Below are 22,751 nucleotides of genomic sequence, written 5' to 3' on the forward strand. Positions count from 1 at the left end.
ATTTTCCTCCACACAACTGCCGCTCACTGGATATTTTCTCTTTTTCGGACCATTCTCTGTAAACCCTAGAGATGGTTGTGTGTGAAAATCCCAGTAGATCAGCAGTTTTTGAAATACTCAAACCAGCCCGTCTGGCACCAACAACTACGCCACGTTCAAAGTCACTTAAATCCCCTTTCTTCCCCATTCTGATGCTCGGTTTGAACTTCAACAAGTCGTCTTCACCACATCTAGATGCCTAAATGTATTGAGTTGCTCCCATGTGATTGGCTGATTAGCAATTTGTGTTACCAGGCAACAGGTGTACCTAATAAAGAGGCCGGTGAGTGTACATCACATGCGTACACAACAGATGTTGTGTACTGCCAGACCAGGAGCTGCGAGTTATTTCATTAGTCTACAGGTGTACTTCTACAAGATGGTCACGGTTTTCCGGAGAATACGTGGTGGGGGGCAGCGTCATCAACACCAGCCAAGACCGCCATCTAGGACTTGCAGGAAGATGATGATGTGTGCAGGTGACATGCCCCCCCCCCCCCATCCAGTCCACGTACAGTGCTGGGACCCCCTGCTCTCATAAAGAGAAAATAATGATTATTGTTATTATTACCTCCTCCTCACTGGATACCACTCTCCAGCCTCACATCCACAAGCAGCTGCCGGAAACAGGCAAAACTTTGGCTGTCTGCCCTCAGCTGGACCACAAGAAAATGTCCACCAGTCTTCTCACATCAACTCGACTCTGCGCGTGCGCGTCACCACAGCAACCATGCAGCGGCAGTCGCGTTACCTAGTATCGGAATGCGAAATAGGACCCAGAAACATTCTCCGTCCTCCACAGGTATGGAACCGAATCAATAAATAGTAAGGGTTTTAAAACTATCTGCTCTCACGTATAACGGAGGCTACAAAAAATGTCCGCTTCCGAAGAAAATGTGAGTTCGCCCTCTAGCGTCGCATCTTATAGCATCACAGGCCAGCGGGAGAGACGAATCAGCCGCATCTTCCTTCGTTGTTATGGCGACGCGCAGGCGCTCACAGAATCACAGGCTGACTTGTAGGAGGTCGGCGGCCATTTTGTTGTAGCTCAATGTGAGGAGACCAATGTTACTAATTTTTTTTTGTTCTTCTCTGTCTAGCAGCTGCTGACGGGTGTGAGGCTGGAGAGTGTGTGCCCGGTGCGGAGGAGGTAATAATAATAATGTTGTTATGATGAGAGAAGGGGGTCCCAGTACTGTGTGTGGCCTGCAAGGGGGGGGTGGTCATGTCACCTTCACACATCCTTATTTTCCTGGATGGGGGGACCATGGCACTGGGGGGGGGGGGTGTATTCTCTACAAAGCCACAAGCAGCACAGAGAGATGAGCTCATCAGTCTGCTGTCCAATCACAGGCTGCAGGGGGAGGGACCAGACCTGTAAGTGTTATCGACCTGTATTCGTGAAAAGTCAGGTCAGCCGGCTCCGTGTGTTCAGATTGCAGCCAGAGCCGCTTTATGCGTTGCTTGTGCACATGTTTAATATATGACTTTAGGCCTGAAGATTGGTTTACCCCCCCCCCCCCGAAACATGAGAGATTGTTCTGAGATCGGAGACCCTGGAGAGTAAAATAGTGGGGGCTCCAATTTTGTAGGTTTCACAATGTCCGCACAGCGGGTTTACCAACCGTGCAATCAGATAATAGACTAGTCCACCCCTCGCCTGCTGGGCACCCCCCCCCCCTTCTTGCCCAGGACAATGTTCAGCTTTCAGCGTTGTCACACTTTGATTGGCAATCGTACGGTCATGCAACACTTTACTCATATGATATTTTCATACATTTTTTGAGACAGAGCTTTCTTTTGGTGTTTTTTAGTCACCTCTGGGGGGGGGGGGTTATTTTTTGCTAAACAAATTAAAAAGGGTGAAAATTTTGAAATAAAAAGTTTTCCTTAGTTTCTGTTATAAGATTTTGTAAATATGTAATTTTTCTAATTCACTGATGGGCACTGATGGGCGGCACTAATGTGCAATGGTATACGGCACTGATAGGCTCCACTGATATATGGCACTGATGGGCAATAATATACAGCAGTGATATACGGCACTAATAGGCAATGATATACGGTACTGATAGGCGGCACTAATGGGCAATGATATATGGCACTGATAGGCGGCAGTAATGGGCAATGATATACGGTACTGATGGGCAATGATATACGGCACTGATAGGTGGCACTAATGGGCAATGATATACGGCACTAATGGGCAATGATATACGGCACTGATAGGTGGCACTAATGGGCAATGATATACGGTACTGATAGGCGGCAATGATATATGGCACTGATAGGCGGCACTAATGGGCAATGATATATGGCACTGATAGGCGACACTAATGGGCAATGATATACGGCACTGATAGGCGACACTAATGGGCAATGATATACGGTATTGATAGGCGGCACTAATGGGCAGTGATATACAGCACTAATGGGCAATGATGTTCAGCACTGATAGGCGGCACTAATGGGCAATGATATGCGGCAGTGATAGGGAGCACCAATGGGCAGTGATATACGGCACTGATAGGCAGCATTAATGTGCAATGATATACAGTACTGATGGGCACTGATAGGCGGCACTAATGGGCAATGATATACAGCAGTGATGGGCACTGATAGGCTCCACTGATATACGGCACTGATAGGCAGCACTAATGGGCACTGATAGGCGGCACTAATGGGTAATGATATATGGCACTGATAGGCTCAACTGATGGGCACTGATAGACAGCACTAATGTGCAATGATATACAGCACTGATGGGAAATGGTATACGGCACTGATAGGCTCCACTGATAGGCTCCACTGATGGGCAATGATATATGGCACGGATGGGCAATGATATATAGCATTGGTAGGCTGCACTGATAAGGCTGTACTGGTATGTGGCACTGATGGGCAATGATAGGTGGAACTAATGGACAATGATATAGGGCACTGATAGGCGGCACTAATGGGCAATGATATACAGCAGTGGTGGGCACTGATAGGCTCCACTGATATATGGCACTGATGGGCACTGATATACAGCACTGATGGGCAATGATATACGGCACTGATGGGCAATGGTATACGGCACTGATGGACACTGATAGGTGACACTGATTTGCAATGGTATACAGCACTGATAGGCAATGATATACGGCACTGATAGGCCGGGGTAAGACCTCTTGTCTCACGTGCCCTCAATTAAAAGCTAAGTTCACTTTTTTTTTTCCTCTAAAATCCTGCTCCCCTATGTACAAGTATACCAATAAAGAGGTAGTAAACCACAAAAAAAAAAAAAATTCTCCCTGAAATTTAAGATCATAATGTGCTTGTAGGCATCGCATACTAATAAAGTTTTGGTAAAAAAAAAAAAAATCGATTCTACAGAGATTGTACCATCAGATTGTATGGCCAGCTTTATAGACAATATAAAATACGGACAAATAAAATTTAAAGCTCCCAAGTGTGGACTGTATGTGTGTGTTATTGTGAACCTGCATTGGTAGGCTCCACGCACATGGGGCATTTTGGAGATGCTCGCTGTGTAAAGTCACATTAAAAACTAGAGTTTTTCAGCTTTTTTTAGCATTTAGTTGCGTTTTCCCACGGTTTTCCACTTTTGCGGTTTTAGCATTTTTTTACCCAAAAAAAAACTTTTGTGGTCAAGAAAAGTCCCAAAGTGCCGGTTTGCAGAGTTTTTCTGCATTTTATTCAGCGTTAGAGCGTTTTTACAGCTAAAAAACTCCACTAGTTTTGGGGGTTTTTTTCCAGCCAAAAAACGTTGATTACAGTCTACAGTGAAGGAAATGCGTATTGATCCCCTGCTGTTGTTGAATGTTTGCCCACTGACAAAGAAATGATCGGTCTAAGAATCGAATGTTCGGTGTATTGTAACACTGAGAGACAGAATAACAACAAAAAATTCAGCAGAAATGCATGTCTAACAAATGATGACTGATTTGCATGTTCATGAGGGGAAATAAGTATTTGATCCCCTATCATTCAGCAGGATTTCTGGCTACCAGGTGTCTTTCATACAGGTAACAAGATGAGATTAGAAGCAGTCTCTTAAAGGGAGTGCTGCTAATCTCATTTTGTTACCTGTATAAAAGACACCTGTCCACAGGAGCAATCAAACAATCAGATTCCAAACTCTCCACCATGGCAAAGACCAAAGAGCTGTCCAAGGATGTCAGGGACAAGATTGTAGACCTACACAAGGCTGGACTGGGCTACCAAACTATCACCAAGCAGCTTGGTGAGAAGCCGACAACAGTTGGTGCAATCACTCACAAATGGAAGAAAAACAAAACAACTGTTAGTCTCTCTAGGTCTGGTGCACCGTGCAAGATCTCACCTCGTGGAGTGTCATTGATAATGAGAACAGTCAGGAATCATCCCAGAACTACACGTGAGGATCTTGTCAATGATCTCCAGGCAGCTGGGACCACAGTCACCAAGAAAACAATTGGTAACACACTACGCCAACAAGGATTGAAATCCTGCAGTGCCCACAAGGTCCCTCTGCTCAAGAAAGCACATGTCCAGGCCCATCTGAAGTTTGCCACTGAACATCTGAATGATGCAGAGGAGGACTGGTTGCAAGTGTTGTGGTCAGATGAGACCAAAATCGAGCTCTTTGGCATCAACTCAACTCGCCGTGTTTGCAGGAGGAGGAATGCTGCCTATGACCCCAAGAACACCATCCCAACTGTCCAACATGGTGGTGGAAACATTCTGCTTTGGGGGTGTTTTTCTGCTAAGGGGGCAGGACAACTGCACAGCATCAAAAGGACAATGGACGGGGCAATGTACCGTCAAATCTTGGGTGAGAACCTTCTTCCCTCAGCCAGGGCATTGAAAATAGGTCATGAATGGGTGTTCCAGCATGACAAAGACCCGAAACACATGCCCAAGGCAACAAAGGAGTGGCTAAAGAAGAAACACATTAAGGTCCTGGAGTGGCCTAGCCAGTCTCCAGACATTAATCCGATTGAAAATCTATGGAGGGAGCTGAAAGTTCGAGTTGCCAAACGTCAGCCACCAAACCTTAGTGACTTGGAGAGGATCTGCCAAGAGGAGTGGGCCAAAATCCCTCCTGAGATGTGTGCAAACCTGGTGGCCAACTACAGGAAACATCTGACCTCTGCGATTGCCAACAAGGGATTTGCCACCAAGTACTACAGTTGCAAGAAAAAGTATGTGAACCCCTTGGGATTCCGTGGAGTTTTGCATGAATTGGGCATAAAATGTGCTCTGAACGTCATCTAAGTCACAATAGAAGAACACAGTCTGCTGAACATAATACTACACAAACATTAGATGTTGCCATGGTTTAATTGCACATAACATGTAAACATTCACAGTGCAGGGAGGAAAAAGTATGTGAACCTTTGGACTTAATAACTGGTTGACCCTCCTTTTGCAGCAATAACCTCAACCAAACGTTTCCTGTAGTTGCAGCAATGGCTTCCTCCGTGGTGTCCTCCCATGTACTCCATTCTTGTTTAATGTTTTCCTTATTTTAGATGTGTCAACAAAAATGTTAGCATGTGCCAAAGATTTCTGTAGGTCTTTAGCTGACACTCTGGGATTCTTCTTTACCTCATGCAGCATTCTGCTCTGTGCTCTTGCAGTCATTTTTACAGGACGACAACGCCTAGGGAGAGTAGCAACAGTGCTAAACTTTCTCCATTTGTAGACAGTCTGTCTTACAGTGGACACATGAACATCAAGGCTTTTGGAGATACTTTTGTAACCCTTTACAGCTTCATGCAAGTCAACAATTCTTGATCGTAGGTCTTCTGAGAGCTCTTTTCTGCGAGGTACGGTTCACATCAGACAGTGCTTCTTGAAACCAGTAAACCCAAAACAGGTGTGTGTTTTTTAAGGGCAGGACAGCTGTCAGCAACAAATCCAATATCACACTGTTTTGAGTCAAGGTTGGCTCACTCCTGGCTCCAATTAGCTCTGGGAGAAGTCATTAAGCTAGGGCCTCACATACTTTTTCCTCCCTGCACTGTGAATGTTTACATGTTAAGTGCAATTAAACTATGGCAACATCTAATGTTTGTGTAGTATTATGTTCAGCAGACTGTGTTCTTCTATTGTTGTGACTTAGATGACGTTCAGAGCACATTTTATGCCCAATTCATGCAAAACTCCACGTAATCCCAAGGGGTTCACATACTTTTTCTTGCAACTGTAAGTCATGTTTTGTGAAGGGGATCAAATACTTATTTCCCTCATGAACATGCAGATCAGTGCATCATTTGTTAGACATGCATTTCTGCTGAATTTTGTGTTGCTATCCTGTCTCTCAGTGTTACAATACACCGAACATTCGATTTGTAGACCGATCATTTCTTTCTGAGTGGGCAAACATTCAAAATCAGCAGGGGAGCAAATACACATTTCCTTCACTGTATGTGTGTATGGACACATAGGATAACATGCTGGGGGGTTTACTGGCTGTAGAAAAAAACTGTCAAAAGCCAAAAACAGCCTCTGTAAAAACATCCCATGTGCATGAGGACTTATGCCGGCCATACATGGGTCGAAATTTGACTTTTGTTCTCAGTTTTTTGTTTTACAACTTTTTTTTTCGTTTTGTTCATTACAGCATGAGCGTTACAAAACAGTATGGCTCTGGATGTACAGAGGAGTGGGAGTATATAGAAGGACACAAGGATCTCTACAAGGACGTCATGATGGAGAACCAGCCACCCCTCACATCACCAGGTAAGAGGAGACTTTAATTTCTTGTATTGAGGATCCACCAAGATGCACACATCCTCTGATATACAGACATAGAAACAATGTATTCAGTCAGTGTGTGTGTTTCCTACAGATGGACCCAGTAATGGGAACCCACCAGAGAGATGTCCCCGTCCTCTGTATTCCCGGGACTCCACACAGGAGCATCAGGAGATCCCTCAGGAGGATCAGGTAAACCACATTATGGGTTTTGACATAGCTGCAGGCATCACATTTTTAGAGGGGGCAGTAGGCTCTCTTGTAAAAGCAAACAGAGCGGCTAACTAGCAGTTGGATTGCTTTTACAAGCAGCAGGAGGGGACATTAACACCCCTCCATCCCCGTCGCCTTTCACGGTTCTTCTGTCCCACCAGGAGACCCAAGGGACCAGACAGCTGAACAAAGCCAGGATCAGCTTTGATCGGTTGTCCGCTATAGTAACCCGAAGGTGATGACCTGACAACACTTCTGCTTTACTCAGCACTAAACGGCGCCATTTAAAAAAAAAAAAAAAAAAATTGAAAGCATTCAAAAGCATCAGTCTTGGTGTTTAATGCTTTTAAATGCAGAGGAGAAATTTGGGGTCTTTTAGAGCCCAGATCCCTCCATAAAAAGTACCTTTCACGTGTCTATTGCTATCACAACGGAAAATTTAAAAAGCACAGTGTAAAAAAAAAAAAAAGTAATTTTAGAAAAAAAATAAATTATTTAAAAAAAATTAAAGTGCCCCCGGTTCTTGTGCACAAAGGCGAACGCATCTGTCGGTCCCGGAACGCACGCAAACAGCGATCGTCCCTGTGTTAAACTGTGTTTAAAAACACAGTAGAAATGTAAAAAAAAATTTATACAAATATTTTTTTAAATAAATTAATAATTAGTATTTTTTTTTTAACAATTTTTAAAAAAAAAAAAAATAATTAAAAAAATAAAAATAAAGTGCCCCTTGCCCCCCCCGGTGCTTTTGCACAAAAGCAAATGCATGCATCGGTCCAGCATGCATGCAAACAGAGCACATGTGAGGATCAAAAGACAAACCACGTACGGCAGTAATTTCAGCACTAGATCTCTGTAAATCTAAAGTGGTAACCTGTAAAGCGTTGCCTATGGATAGTAAGATTTACCTTGTTTGGTGCCTTTGCACGGGCATGCGCAATTTTAAAGTGCGACATGTTTGGTATCTATTTACCTGGCATAACGTTATCTTTTACCCTAGGTTCACATCCAAGCATTTTTGCCAGCGTTTTGCAGTACAGTACAATGATTTCCTATGGGACAGGTTCACATTTTTTTCACCCGGTGTGTTTTATGGAAAGGGTCAGGTACTTTTTTAAATGCAAAAAGTTGCGGTTTTGGTTCTATAGACTTCAATGGAAACGCTGCAGAGAAGCATGTATTGCATTTTTGGCACGTTTTTGATGTATTTTGCAGTTTAAAAAAAAAAAACAACGCATCAGAAATGCATGTGCACAAAACACACTGTAAAACGCACTGCAGAAATGTATCAGAAACGTAACTGCATAGGTGTGAACTTGGCCTTCTATTTTACCAAAAAAATTGGGTAATGTAGTTTGGGTTTTTTTTTTTTGCATTTTTGTATTTTTTCCTAAAAAATTGCATTTGAATAATTGCTGCTCAAATACCGCGTGATATAAAAAAAATTGCAAAACCCACCATTTTATTCTCTGGGGCCTCTGCTTTAAAAAAAATTATACAATGTTTGGGGGTTCTAACTAATTTTCTAGAAAAAAATATTGATTTTTACAACAACAAAAATGTCAGAAAAAGGCCCAGAGGTGAAGTGGTTAAAGTGGAGTTCCGGCACTTACCTGTCCAGGCATCCGGCGGTGTCCTCACCCCAAGCCGATTCTTCAGTCGGCTGTCGGGTGCTGCTGCCGCCATCTTGACTAAGGGAAAGCGGCGGTGAAGCCTTGCGGCTTCACTGCCAGTTTCCTACTGCACATGTGCGAAGCGGGCTGCACTTTGTGAATGGGCTGCAGTCCTTTGGGACCTTGGAAGTGTCCTTGGAAGTGACCTTGGAAGTGCCGAACCTCCGGCTCAGTTCGCCGCGGTGAACTCAGCTGAAAGTGGGAGTGGGTACTTGTCAAAACCAGGTACCTGCTCCCTGCACCCACCCAAAAGGTGCCAAATGTGGCAGTGGAAGGAGGGAGGCTTCCACTTTTGGGTGGAACTCCACTTAAACCACTTGCTGCCTGGCCTGTGGTCTAATGACAGCCGGGCAAGCCTCTCGTTCCTCTGGGAGGGCATCATATGACGTGCTTCCTGGATCGCGCTCTGCATGCGCCCGCAGGGCCGCTCTGTGGCGAGATCTGTCATCGGCTGTGTACCTCAGACACGGCCGATGACAGATCTGTGTATCGCCCTGTTGCCAGTACCATGTGACCTACTGTGACCAATCAGTTGTATACAATGGATGCCTTCCTTTCATGCCATCCATTGTATACAAGTGTGTCTAGCTGTGAATGGTCACAGCGATCACATGCACAGGCTGGGCCAATCACAGCCCATCTGTGTCATGTGATTAGCCATGGCCAATCACAGCTAATCACAACAAAAAAAAGCTGAATGAATCGATGTCATTCAGTTAAATGCTTGCTTATAGCAAATAAATTCTTTGCTATAAGCAATCAAATTGTGTTAAAAAAAAAAATACTGATCACTTCCTCAAAGTAGTACAATGTTACTATGGTAACATTGTACTACTTTGGTCATAGTGAAATATGAAAAACAAATCTTAAAAAAAGAGAAAAATGTAATAAAAACTAAAACAATAATAATAAACAAAATTGAAAAAAAATTATAATTTTTTTTTTTCGTACTGTCACCGGTCAGTGTCCCTGATCACCACCACACCATGCTGATGCTGTACTGCACTGGTGACAGTATGTAAAAAAAAAAAAAAAAAAATTGTGAAAATTATTTTTTTAATTTCTTCATTTTCCGAAAAATGATGACAAAAAAATTACAACTTCAAAAAACTCGCCTTGCCTATTATGAAATACGTCAGACTGTCTAGTTTGCAAAAAGGGGTCATTTGGGGGATATCTGTACTGTTCTGACATTTGGGGGATATCTGTCCTGTTCTGACATTTGGGGGATATTTGTACTGTCCTGACATTTGGGGGATATCTGTACTGTCCTGACATTTGGGGGATATCTGTACTATTCTGACATTTGGGGGATATCTGTACTGTCCTGACATTTGGGGGATATCTGTACTATTCTGACATTTGGGGGATATCTGTACTGTCCTGACATTTGGAGGATATCTGTACTGTTCTGACATTTGGGGGATATCTGTCCTGTCCTTTTGGGGGATATCTGTACTGTCCTTACATTTGGGGGATATCTGTCCTGTCCTTACATTTGGGGGATATCTGTACTGTCCTGACATTTGGGGGATATCTCTCCTGTCCTTACATTTGGGGGATATCTGTACTGTCCTGACATTTGGGGGATATCTGTACTGTCCTGACATTTTTGGACCTCAAGCAATTAGATTGGCCGTCAGTATTTCAGGATTGATCAATTTTCAGATATCTCCCATAGTTTGTGAACTCTATAACTTCCCTACAGACTAAATCATAAACACTGATTTGGGTTATTTTCACCAAACACATGTAGTAGAGTACATTTTGGCCTAAATTTATGAAGAACAATTATTTATTTGCAAATGTTTATAGTAGAAACAAAGAAAAACATGTTTTTTTTATTTTTCACAATTTTCTGTCTTTTTTTGTTAATTTAGCAATAAAAAAAAAGAAAGCTCTAGTTGTGTGAACAAAATGATAAATTTTAGTTTGGGTACAGTGTTGCATAACCGCGCAATTGCCATTCAAAGTGTGAGAGCGCTGAAAGCTGAAAATTGGCCTGGACAGGAAGGGGGTGAAAGTGTCCAGTATGGAAGCAGTTAAAGAGCTTTTGGTTTTGGGTTGAATTCCGCTGTAAGTAATCCAGTGGATCTATTGTGATCTATAGGATCGCAACAATGTAGTCTGCGATATGCCACAATTTCCTGATTGAATACAAGTGAACCTGTCATATTATTACGTGTCTTCAGGGTGAACGTCTGATGAAGGTGAAAGTTGAAGTCAAACAGGAAGCAGAAGAAATGTATAAGGAGAGCGATGATCGATGGAAGGAGGAGGAGATCCCTCCAGAGATCAGCACAGGTGAGGAATAAATGCTCAGGGCCAGTTCACACGACAGGCATTTCAGTGCGCTTTTTTTCTGCATCCAAGACGCACAGAAAGTAGGTTCTATGGTGGTCAGTGTCATAGTTCACACCAGCGCTTGCAGTTCCAGTGTGTTCCAGTTGCAGAAAAAAAAGTAGAGCAGGCAGCATTTTTCCTGCACAGAACTGTACTGGAATGCGGTAAAACGCACCAAAAATGCACTGGAACCACTTTGTGTCCGGCCCATGTACATAAACGGCCAGACGGTGGCAGTGCAGGGGTGGGTTGCCATTCATAAACGGCGCCCATATTTACAGCCTGTACACGCTCCCTGGAAGTGCGCGGCACCGCGATCCTGTGCCCACTGTGTCCGGAGGAACACCGATCGCTGTATGGGACCTCTGTGTGAGCTCACGATCATGTGATCACCGATTGGCCAATCAGTGATCACATGAATAGTAGTAAGCAAGATTTCACTTCTGACATCATTGCTTACTACGTGTGAAATCTGTGAATGATCAGCCGAGGTCACATGGTACAGGGCTATTCACAACAGCCTTGTACCATGTGACAGCTCACACAGTATTTCTCAATGGCTGCAGGAATGCAGCCAGAGAGAAGGAGAAATGATTGCTTTTACAGCCTTTATGGGTGTAAAAGCAAACGGTGTAAAAAAAAAAAAAAAAAAACCCACAAGTAGTATATTGTCACTATGGTGACACTGTACTACTAGGGTGACAGTGTGTTTAAAAAAAAATAAAATAAAAATAACAATAGAAAAAATTAAATAAAAATGTAAAAAAAATTTAGAAAAATTATAATTTTTAGTTATAAACTAATTTGGGTTATTTTTTTTTTTTTTTACTAAAAAGATAGATGAATACATTTTGGGCAGGATTTATGAAGAAAGATTATTTATTTGCAAAATGTTATAAGAAAAACAGGGTTTTTTTTCAAAATTTTTGGACTTTTTCAGTTATATAGGAAAAAAAAAAAATCCCAGTGGTGAATAAATACCACCAAAATAAAGTTTTATCTGTCTCAAGAAGATGCTAAACAATTCATATGGGTACAGTGTTGCATGACTGCGCAATTGTCATTCAAAGTGTGATAGAGCTGAAAATTTGGCCTGGACTGGAAGGGGGTGAACGTGTCTGGACTTGAAGTGGTTAAATTGAAAAAAAAGAGGGGAAAAAATGCATCCGGAAGGCATCTGGACTGCTTTTCTATAGTGTGAACCGGCCCTAAATCCAGAGAAGAGTCCCAGATTCTCCTTGTTCAGTCCCTATAACAATTTCCTCTTTCCTACAGATGGATCCAGTATTGGGAACCCACCAGAGAGATGTCCCCGTCCTCTGTATTCCCAGGACTCCACACAGGAACATCAGGAGATCCCTCAGGAGGATCAGGTACCGAGCATTTGGCTCTCAGTTGCAGCGTTCTCCTATTGACCTCAGTGGGAAGGGTCGAACTTTGTAGGCCGAGTCATAATTGCCGTAGCCACAAAGCAAACATGGCCTTTAAAGCCATCCCCACGCTGCTGAGTAAAACCAAAAAAAAACAAAGAGTCAGCTGGCACTGTCACGGTGCCTCACTGCTGTCTCCTGGGTAAGCTCAGCACAAAAGGTCCCGCAACAATAACCCCTAGGCTCCATTCAAATCTGAGCGTAGCGTTTTTCGCACATATTTAATTGCATTATTGCGGGTTTTCATACAAAAATGTTTGCAGTTTTTGAGCTTTTTAGGCGTCTTTTTATTAGCCAATAGAGAAAAATATCATCTGTTGCATCATTTGTTGCTAGGTCTTTCTGTTTCAGCTTTTCCATCAGCTTTTATTTATTTTATTATTATTATTATTATTACTAATAATCATAATTTATTATTTTATTATTATTTATTATTTTTTGTTCGGGTGATGACAATTTAAAAAATGAATAAATAAATGTTAAATAAATACACAAGTAAATAAAAATAAACAAACACTATGTAATATTAAATAAGAATTAACCCCTAACCTTAACCCCCAACCCTTAAAAATATATTAAACAAATTATTATTATTATTATAATTCTTAATAATAATATACACCTAAACCCGAACAAAAAAATACACTGATGATGATAATAAATTGTTAAATGTAAAATAAATACACAAATAAATAAAAATAATCATAAATAAATACTTGTAATAATAAATTAATAATAACTTGCTGAAAACCTTGACCCCCTAAAACTTAAAAAAGTTATAAAATAATAATAACAACAATCATATTATTATTATTATTAATAATAATAATAATAATAATAATAATGAATTCCTTTTTTTATGGATAAGGGTTCATTTTTATTTATCATGATTTTTTTATTTATATGTGTATTTATTTTACATTTATTTATTCATACATTATTACAATTTTTTTTTTTTTTTAAATATATTTTCATTCGAGCAGAAAATGTGCGAAAGCACTCAAAAAAGCACCAATTGAGCGTTTCTATTCTTTCCAATGAGAAAAAAACATGCTAAAAGCGTGCAAATCTGCCCGATATGAGCTCCAAAAGTAGATGCAAAACTTTTTTGAGCTTCAGGCGACTTGGAGTGGAAATGTGAGTTATATTGATTGCCCCCCCCCCCCCCCCCCCCGAGCGTTTTGGAGCTTCGAGCTTCAGGTGTGAACGGTGTCTTAGGACACTTTTACACTGATCCTTTCCTTCTGTGCATACGCGGAGTGCACTGAATGGGCCACAGTCCTTTGGGACCTATTGAGTTTGCCAGAGGGTTACGGGGGGTGTAACGTCCGGCTCAGTTCGCCACAGTGGAAACCGAGTACCCGCCCCCCCCCCCAAAAAAAAAAGTGCCACATGTAGCAGCAGAGTGGGGGCAGGAGGCAGATAAGTGGAGCTTCCACTTTTGTGTGGCACTCCGTTTTACGTTGCTGTTATTGAATTATTTTTTTTTATTATTTTCTGTTATTGAATTTTTTTTTTGTGTGTTATCTGTTAATCCAGAATGAAAATCTGATTTATATTAAAGTGAAAGTGAAAGAGGAAGCGGAAGACATGTACGGGATGGGAGACGAGGCTTGTATGGAGGAGGAAATTCCTCCTGAGATCGGCACAGGTGGGTAATAAACACTAAAGCCTAGAAAATTGACCTTCGATTTTAATATTTTATTTTTTTTCCAGTAAGGGAGCATGTAGAGCTGGAGATCAGGATATGCTCATGTCATTGACCACTTCAATACCGGGCACTTCTACCCCCTTCCTGCCCAGGCCAAATTTTCAGCTTTCAGCGCTGTCGCACTTTGAATGACAATTGCGCGGTCATGCAACACTTCACCCGCATGAAATTTTATAATTTTTTTCACACAAATAGAGCTTTCTTTTGGTGGTATTTAATCACCGCTGAGTTTTTTATTTTTTGCTAAATAAAACAAAAAAAACTGAAAACTTTCTGTTATAAAATTTTCCAAATAAATAACATTTCATAAATTTAGGTCAAAATGTTTTCTGCTACATTTATAATAATTGAATTTGTATTTTTTTTTTTTTTTACTATTTTATTTTTCAGCACACTGTGACCAAAGCAGTGCAATGTTACCATAGTAACATTGAACTACTCTGGGCAAGTGATCAGGATTTTTATTTATTTATTTTTAACACATTATGATTGTTAATACCAATATATTTCATTGATATTTGCAATCATTGTTACTGAATGAAACTGATTCATTCAGTCTTTTGTTGTGATTAGCTGTGATCACATGATGCAGATGGGCTGTGATTGGCCCTGTCTGTATCATGTGACTGCCTTGACCAGTCACAGCTAACAACATAATTGTATGCAATGGATGGCATGGCAGGAAGCCATCCATTGTATACAATGGACATTTGATCTGCTGTGATTGGTCACAGCGGTCACATGACACTGGCAACAGGCCGGTGTAGTGACATGTCATCGGCTGTGACCCGTGGAGTGATGCTCGGGAGTGACGTCATCGCGGCACGGCCGTTCAAGCGGACTTGGATGGAAGTCTGGATGAAGATGGAAACCCTGTCAATGTCACGCCGCTGGAGGGCGATGCACCCTAGCACATTATATTATCTTGCTATAGGGCTGCCCTTTTTTTTTTTTTCGGCATTTACTACTGCTTAAAGCGGTAGGAAACCGCAAAAAAAAAAAAATCAAACAAAATCTCCCTGCAAGTTAAAAGCGTCACATACTAGCAGATTATGAAGGACCTACCTGAAAACAAAGCCCTCCAGTGGAGCGCTGTCATGGCTCCCTACAGCTTCCACCTTCACCCGGTCTTCCTTCAGGGTTCACGTGGGCTGCAGCCATCTGATTGCAACATCACGCATGCGTGCGGGAGTTTCAGCCGCGGCATGGCTCTCTCAATGCGCTGTCCATTGAGAGCGCAGTGTGCATGCGCCGGTGACATCTACAGTAAATATCTCCTAAAGGGTGCACATATAGGAGGTACCGGACTTTTGAAGAAGTCTTCCTCCCCCTTGAAGGAGTCTTCCTCTCCCTTGAAGGAGTCTTCCTCTCCCTTGAAGGAGTCTTCCTCTCCCTTGAAGGAGTCTTCCACCCCCTTGAAGGAGTCTTCCACCCCCTTGAAGGAGTCTTCCACCCCCTTGAAGGAGTCTTCCACCCCCTTGAAGGAGTCTTCCTCCCCCTTGAAGGAGTCTTCCTCCCCCTTGAAGGAGTCTTCCACCCCCTTGAAGGAGTCTTCCACCCCCTTGAAGGAGTCTTCCTCCCCCTTGAAGGAGTCTTCCTCCCCCTTGAAGGAGTCTTCCTCCCCTTTGATATGTCCCCCATGTTGTCATGTTACAATGTATTTTTTGGGATTTGATGTGATAGACCGACACAAAGTGGCACATAATTGTGAAGTGGAAAGAAAATGAGAAATTGTTTTCAACATTTGTGACCAATAAATCTGTGAAAAGTGTGGTGGCATTTGTATTCAGTCCCCCGGAGTCAATACTTTGTAGGACCCCCTTTGGCTGCAATTCCAGCTGCAAGTCTTTTTGGGGATGTCTCTGCACATCTAGAGAGGGATATTTCTGCCCATTCTTCTTTGCAGAATCGCTCAAGCTCTGTCAGATTGGATGGAGAGCATCTGGGAACAGCAATTTTCAGGTCTGGCCACAGATTCTCCATTGGATTTTGGTCTGGACTTTGACTGGGCTATTCTAACACATGAAGATGCTTTGATCTGAACCATTCCATTGTAGCTCTGGCTGGATGTTTCAGGTCGTTTTCCTGCTGGAAGGGGAACCTCCGCCCCGGTCTCAAGTCTTCTGTAGACTCTAACAGGTTTTCTTCTAAGATTGCCCTGTATTTGGCTCCATCCATCTTCCCATCAACTCTGACCAGCTTCCCTGTCCCTGCTGAGGAAAGGCATCTCCATAACATGATGCTGCCACCACCATGTTTCACGCTCAGTGTTAGCTTTCCACGTTTTGCTTTTAGGCCAAAAAGTTCAGTTTTGGTCTCATCTGACCAGAGCCCCTTCTTCCACATGTTTGCTGTGTCCCCCACATGGCTTCTCACAAACTGAAATCTGGATTTCTTATGGCTTTCTTCCAACAATGGCTTTCTTCTTGCCACTCTTCCATAAAGGCAGATTTGTGGACGACCAATAGTTGTCCTGTGGACAGATTCCCGGACCTGAGCTGTGGATCTCTGCAGCTCCTCCTGAGTTCCCATGGGCCTCTTGGCTGCTTCTGTGATGAATGCTCTCCTTGCCCGACCTGTCAGTTTAGGTGGGTGGCCATGTCTTGGTAGGTTTGCAGTTGTGCCATACTCTTCCCATTTTTGGATGACGGATTGAACAGTGCTCCGTGAGATGGTCCAAGCTTGGGAGATTTTTTATATCCTAACCCTGCTTTACACTTCTCCACAACTTTATCCTTGACCTGTCTGGTGTGTTCCTTGGCCTTCATGATGCTGTTTGTTCACTAATGTTCTCTAACAAACCCCTGAGGGCTTCACGGAACCTCATATGGAAGAAAATATATTTGAAATATAGTTTCGAAATATTCTTCCCGAATATATTGACATATTTGAAAATGCTACAATTTTGGCCATATTCAATATATTTCAGTAAATATAAATATATATCAGTAATCCAATGGCGCCATCATTGAATTTGAAAATCGGCCGACCAAGTCATAAAGTTCACCCCATATAACAGGCGAAACTTCTTTTCCTTCCAGGTCACGGCTCATGCGCATATTCTTTTCAGAAAAGGATCGTACGATTTGACCATCATGGAGTCAAAAATCGGTTGTTTTTCACAAATTTTCCAATATGTCCGATCACTGAAAAGGGGAGGAACCGCGAAAATCAGCCGGTGCCGTTAACCCCACTAACAGAGCGAAAATCGGCTGATTATGTTTAGGTCTGATTTTCGGACAAAAAATCGGTTGATTTTCGACCCATGTATGGCCGGCCTTAGACTGGAATCAACGTTTTTTGGCTAAAAAAAAAAAAACTAGTGGATTTCTAGAGGAGTTTTTTTATCTGTAAAAATGCTCTAATGCTGAAAAATGCAGTAAATTGCTTCAAACCGGCATTAGACAGAAAAAAAAAAATTTTCTGTTAAAAAACGCAAACGCGTCTAAACGCTAAAAAAAAAGCATAAAAACTCGCGTTTTTAACATGATACACAGCTAACGTTACCAGCTTTAATTAAACGCCCCGTGTGTGTGGAGACTTATGCAGGCCATAGATGGGTCGAAAAACAACCGTTTCTTTAACAAAAAAACAAAAAATCGGTTGTTCAATAGGCCAACATTACCACCAATGTCTACGGCCGGCATTTAATTACTTCTGTCCCTGCAAAGAGCTCCGCTATTATATTTGACATGAAAACGTCTTGCGGTTGCAACAATGTATTTGTATCCATTTCGGATACAGATGTTTTTATTTGGATACAAATAGATACATTGTTGCAACCGTAAGACTTTTTCATGTCAAATATAATAGCGGACTGGAATTCTTCTTCTTTTTCTTCTTCTTCTTCTTCCTCTTCTTCCTCTTCTTTCTTCTTCTTCTTCTTCTTTTTCTCTCATGCGCAGATTTTTTATCGGTAAAAAGATTGGCCGATTTGCCCATCATTGCCGCAAAAATCGTCCGATCAGCAAAATCGTCCAGTTTTTTTTTTTTCAACTTTGCCGAACAAAAAAAGTGCCAAAATCCAGAAAAACGGCTGACCAATTAACCCATTAACGGTGCGAAAATCAGCCGATTTTCGACCCATCTATGGCCTGCATTAGTCTGGGAATGCATTTGGTGCTTTCGGCTGCCATTGTGCAATTGCTGGGTGTCGAATGTGCACCTGTACCTTTTTAAGGAGGAATGGGCTCCCTCCAGGCAAATCTGCCCCTTCATTCATCCATCGCTGTATGGGCTCCAAATTGGAGACTCTCAAAGTGATAGAGTTAGGACCGCAGTATACAGAGGAGCCTTGACGCGGGCAACGTGGCTTCCGCGTATATTTGCAAATGTTCGCAACAAAAACCCTCTGTTAGACGGGGTCAATGTGGTTTGTTTGCAGACTAGCTGATAATTATCCTGAAACATTTTTGTTTGTGATATGTGTTGCCCTTCTATATGCACCTTACTGGAAAGGCTAGCTATAAATTGGGGTGGTTGCCATTTGTTTCGCTTGTTTGATGAACAATTCCACCTTTACCCTGCAGTGTCCATCTGCCATCTGTTTATGAGTTCAGCTGTCAGATAACAGAAAAAATATTATAAATGAAGAGAACATGTTATGTGTTTTGTTTTTTTTTTTGTTTTATTTGTATACAGTTAGGTCCATATATATTTGGACACAGACACAATTTTAGATTTTTTCAGGGATTTACCAAAACATATATTCAAGCTCTAGTTCTATAATGGTTATGGGCAGACAGTGCACACTCTCAAGTATAAATTGAGGGTATGCACACCCAAATTGGAGGAAGGGTTTAGGAATTACAGCTCTTAAGAGTAGCCATCCCCTCTTTTTCAAGGGACCAAAAGTAATTGGACAATTGAATCAAAAGCTGTTTCATGGCCAGGTGTGGGCTACTCCTTCGTTATTTCTTCATCAATGAAGTAGGTAAAAGGTCTGGAGTTGATTCCCACCAACTCAAAAAAGCAGATCGCATACTAGGTACGTGATCTAGCACAGAGCTGGCGCCCAGCCATCGTATATATAAGTGGGCTGGACCACAAGCGTTTAATCTTATTAATCACATTGCATTACAGAAAAATAACCATGGATGATGTCACAGAGGGAGGGAGGAGCACGACAGTCTATTATTAAATCTGAATTTCAAGGCCCGTGGTGTCAGCCCTGCCTACTTCATTTTTAATGCATTACAAAGAACAGAGCCCTCTTCTCTCTCCTCCCCCTTTTCTCTTCTCTCCCCTCTCTCCTCTTTTCTTCTCTCCTCTCCTCTTTTCTTCTCTTCTCTCCCCTTTCTCCTCTTCTCTTCTCTCCCCTTTCTCCTCTTCTCTTCTCTCCTCTCCTCTTTTCTTCTCTTCTCTCCCCTTTCTCCTCTTCTCTTCTCTCCCCTTTCTCCTCTTCTCTCCCTTCTCTTCTCTCCCCTCTCTCCTCTTCTCTTCCTGATTTTCTCTTCTCTCCCCTCTCTCCTCTTTTCTTCTCTTTTTTCCCTTCTCTTCTCTCTCCTCTCTCCTCTTTTCTTCCCTTCTCTCTCCTCTCTCCTCTTTTATTCTCTTCTCTCCCCTCTCTCCTCTTTTCTTCTCTTCTCTCCCCTCTCTTCTCTTTTCTTCCCTTCTCTCTCTTCTCTCCTTTTCTTCCCTTCTCTCTCCTCTCTCCTTCCCTTCTCTCCCCTCTCTCCTCTTTTCTCTTATTCTCTCCCCTCATTCTCTCCCCTCTCTTCTCTTTTCTACTCTTCTCTCCCCTCTCTCCTCTTTTCTTCACTTCTCTCCTCTTTTCTTCTCTTCTCTCCCCCTCTCTTCTCTTTTCTTCTCTCCTATTTTCTTCCCTTCTCTCCCCTCTCTCCTCTTTTCTTTTGTTCTCTCTTTTCTTCTCCCCCCCCCTCTTTTCTTCTCTCCCTCTCTTGTCTCTTTTCTCTTCTCCATATCCCCTCCTTGTACAGGACGTTTGGCAGCTCACAAGATTTCTGGCACAATCCGCAGTTATTTTTTGCAATTCTGAAACAATAAACTTTCACTGGAGAATTTTCAGACTAAAAGGGAACAAATAAGAGGAGTCCATCGTTAGTGGTTACACTTTAAGGAGAAAAGTCCACATGGGTGTCTTAGGTCATCTATCACGTGTTGCAGTGATGGAAGAAGGTCAGACTGAAGAAGGGTGTCTTGGACTTTTCATTCTCTAACACTCCGTCACCCTTCGAGGGAAGAAATTTTTAGTGTGTTGCATCAGAAGTCAAAGAGGTATGCTGGAGGGTTAGGGCAAAGATGCCCAACTGTGAAACCATGAAGAGCCCCCAACTGCAGACTGAGGCCCTCCAAACTCGTTGGGGGAACGCTGGGACCCAGTCACAAGTGCGACCTTTGCAACCCTGGTAGTTCAGCCACTGGTGTCAGTAGTTTTTATTTTTGTTATTTTATTTTTTCTTAACACTTTCTTTTTATTTATTTATTGTTACACTTTTATTTTTCATTATTTTCTTTACAGTTTTTTTTCAAAGCCCCGCTGGGGGGCTTTGGTGAAATATGAGGGGTCTAAGCAAACCTCTGATGTTTCACCTTTGAGACAGAGAAAGGAGACTGAGGACACAAGCCCCCAATCTCCATCTCTGCAGCTCCAGCAGTAGTAAAAAGATTGGACAGAAATAGCTTTGTACAGAGGCTTCCCATTCATTCACAAACTGAAGCATAGTAAACAGTTTACTATGCTTCAGTTATGAATGGACAGAGTAAGGCTGGCCATACACTATACAGATTTCTGTCCAATTTCTGCCCAATTTCCTTTAGATTTACCGTCAACTATGTAGTGCAAGGGCTTGCCTAATTGGATACAATTGAAAGTGTTATTAGTTTTGACCTCCTGTTATATGGTTTTTGGTAAATCTAAACCAAAAATCTCAAGAAAATTGTATAATGTATGGCCAGCCTTTGTGATCGGTATGGATCATTGACTCTTTCCATTCATAAAAGGAAGGGGCCAGTAAACTAAATATTTACCAGCCCCTTCCCCGCTCTCCATCCTGACACATGTCCCGCAGCAGCTAGCGGGAGAGGAAAGGGGGGAACCTGACAGTGATTTGGGGGGGGTACCAGGACCTGGATAGCAGGGGCGGCATAAAGAAGTACCGATCTCCTCCATTTTCCTCCTGCAGCAGCTGAATGCAGCTGAATGCTTGCAGGAGAGAATGGAGGAGAAGCCAGCTTTCAGCAGCTGCAGGAAGAAAATGCTGCCTCCCACCGCCCATCCTATCCAGTTGTACAGGGGAGCCGCATGGGCCCCCTGGAGCATGGGGCCATTTCACAGTTGCGACCCCTGTAGGTACAACCCTGGGTCAAGTTATTAACTGAGTTGATAATAGATAAGTTGTTAATAGAAAGGACTTTATCATTTTTTTTTTTTTGTACAGAGAAATCGTGTATCAAATATTCTTTTCTTATCAGTCAACCTTGAGCAACATTAAAAGCTAAGCAAGTTAGGACTGCATATCTATGAATTATGATTCCCGTTCCTTCTAGGCTGTGGATTGTAGTTGTTGGGTAAAGTATTTTCCATACTCTTAGATGCTTAACCACTTCAATACTTCAATACCGACCACTTCCCCCCCCCCCCCCCCCCCCCCCCGCCCAGGTCAATTTTCAGCTTTCAGCACTGTCGCACTTTGAAAGACAGTTGCGTGGTCATGCAACACTGTACATTTTTATCATTTTTTTTCACACAAATAGAGCTTTCTTTTGGTGGTATTTAATCACCGCTGAGTTTTTTTATTTTTTGCTAAATATAACAAAAAACACCTGAAACTTTTGGGGGAAAAAAACGCTCTTTTCTTCGTTTCTGTTATAAACTTTTGCAAATAAATAAGATTTCTGCATAAATTCAGGTCAAAATGTATTCTGCTACATTTCTTTGGTGAAAATAATAATAATGATTGAATTTGTATTTTTTTTTTCAAATGTTTATTTTTTTTTATAAAATGTTGTCTTTTTTTTTTTTTTTTTACTATTATATCTTGCAGCACACTGTGACCAAAGCAATACAATGTTACCATAGTAACATTGAACTACTCTGGTCAAGTGATCATGATTTTTTTTTTTTAACACATTATGATTGGTAATACCGATGTATTTCATTGATATTTGCAATCTGTTACTGAATGAAACTGATTCATTCAGTCTTTTGTTGTGATTGGCTGTGATTGGGCAAAGCTGATCACATGATACAGATGGGCTGTGATTGGCCCTGTCTGTATCATGTGACTACCTTGACAAGTCATAGCTAACAACATAATTGTATACAATGGATGGCATGACGGGAAGCCATCCATTGTATGCAATTGACATGTGATCTGCTGCAATTGGTCACAGCGGTCACATGACACTGGCAACGGGCCGGCGTAGTGATGTGTCTTCGGCTGTGTCACGTGGACACAGCTGGCGACAGATCGCGGCCGTGGGAGCTGCTCATTTTGACAGGATGTCATATGACGCCCAGTCACAACGGTGAGTGTCCCGCCTGGCCATCAGTCTGCTATAGGCCGGGCGAGAAGGTGCTAAAGAAGAATTCCAGGTATGGATATTTTTACATTGGTCCAGTTTGAATCAAGG

General features: G+C 42.2%; 1 protein-coding gene across 1 annotated transcript in view; it reads left to right on the forward strand.

The window, feature by feature from the left end:
• Window positions 1-1,074: 1,074 nt before the first annotated feature.
• LOC149466272 (uncharacterized) overlaps window positions 1,075-22,751 on the forward strand; it is a 40,673-nt gene continuing 18,996 nt past the window's right edge. The window contains exons 1-6 of the mRNA XM_089672724.1: window positions 1,075-1,189; window positions 6,653-6,771; window positions 6,881-6,978; window positions 10,865-10,976; window positions 12,291-12,388; window positions 13,985-14,096. Coding sequence (XP_089528850.1) covers window positions 6,654-6,771; window positions 6,881-6,978; window positions 10,865-10,976; window positions 12,291-12,388; window positions 13,985-14,096 — 538 coding nt within the window. The 5' untranslated portion in view covers window positions 1,075-1,189; window position 6,653. The remainder of the gene's footprint in view (window positions 1,190-6,652; window positions 6,772-6,880; window positions 6,979-10,864; window positions 10,977-12,290; window positions 12,389-13,984; window positions 14,097-22,751) is intronic.

The sequence above is a fragment of the Staurois parvus genome, unplaced genomic scaffold (assembly GCF_062004578.1).
Source record: "Staurois parvus isolate SC_StPar_1 unplaced genomic scaffold, SC_StPar_1.0 ptg000132l, whole genome shotgun sequence".
Taxonomy (NCBI): domain Eukaryota; kingdom Metazoa; phylum Chordata; class Amphibia; order Anura; family Ranidae; genus Staurois; species Staurois parvus.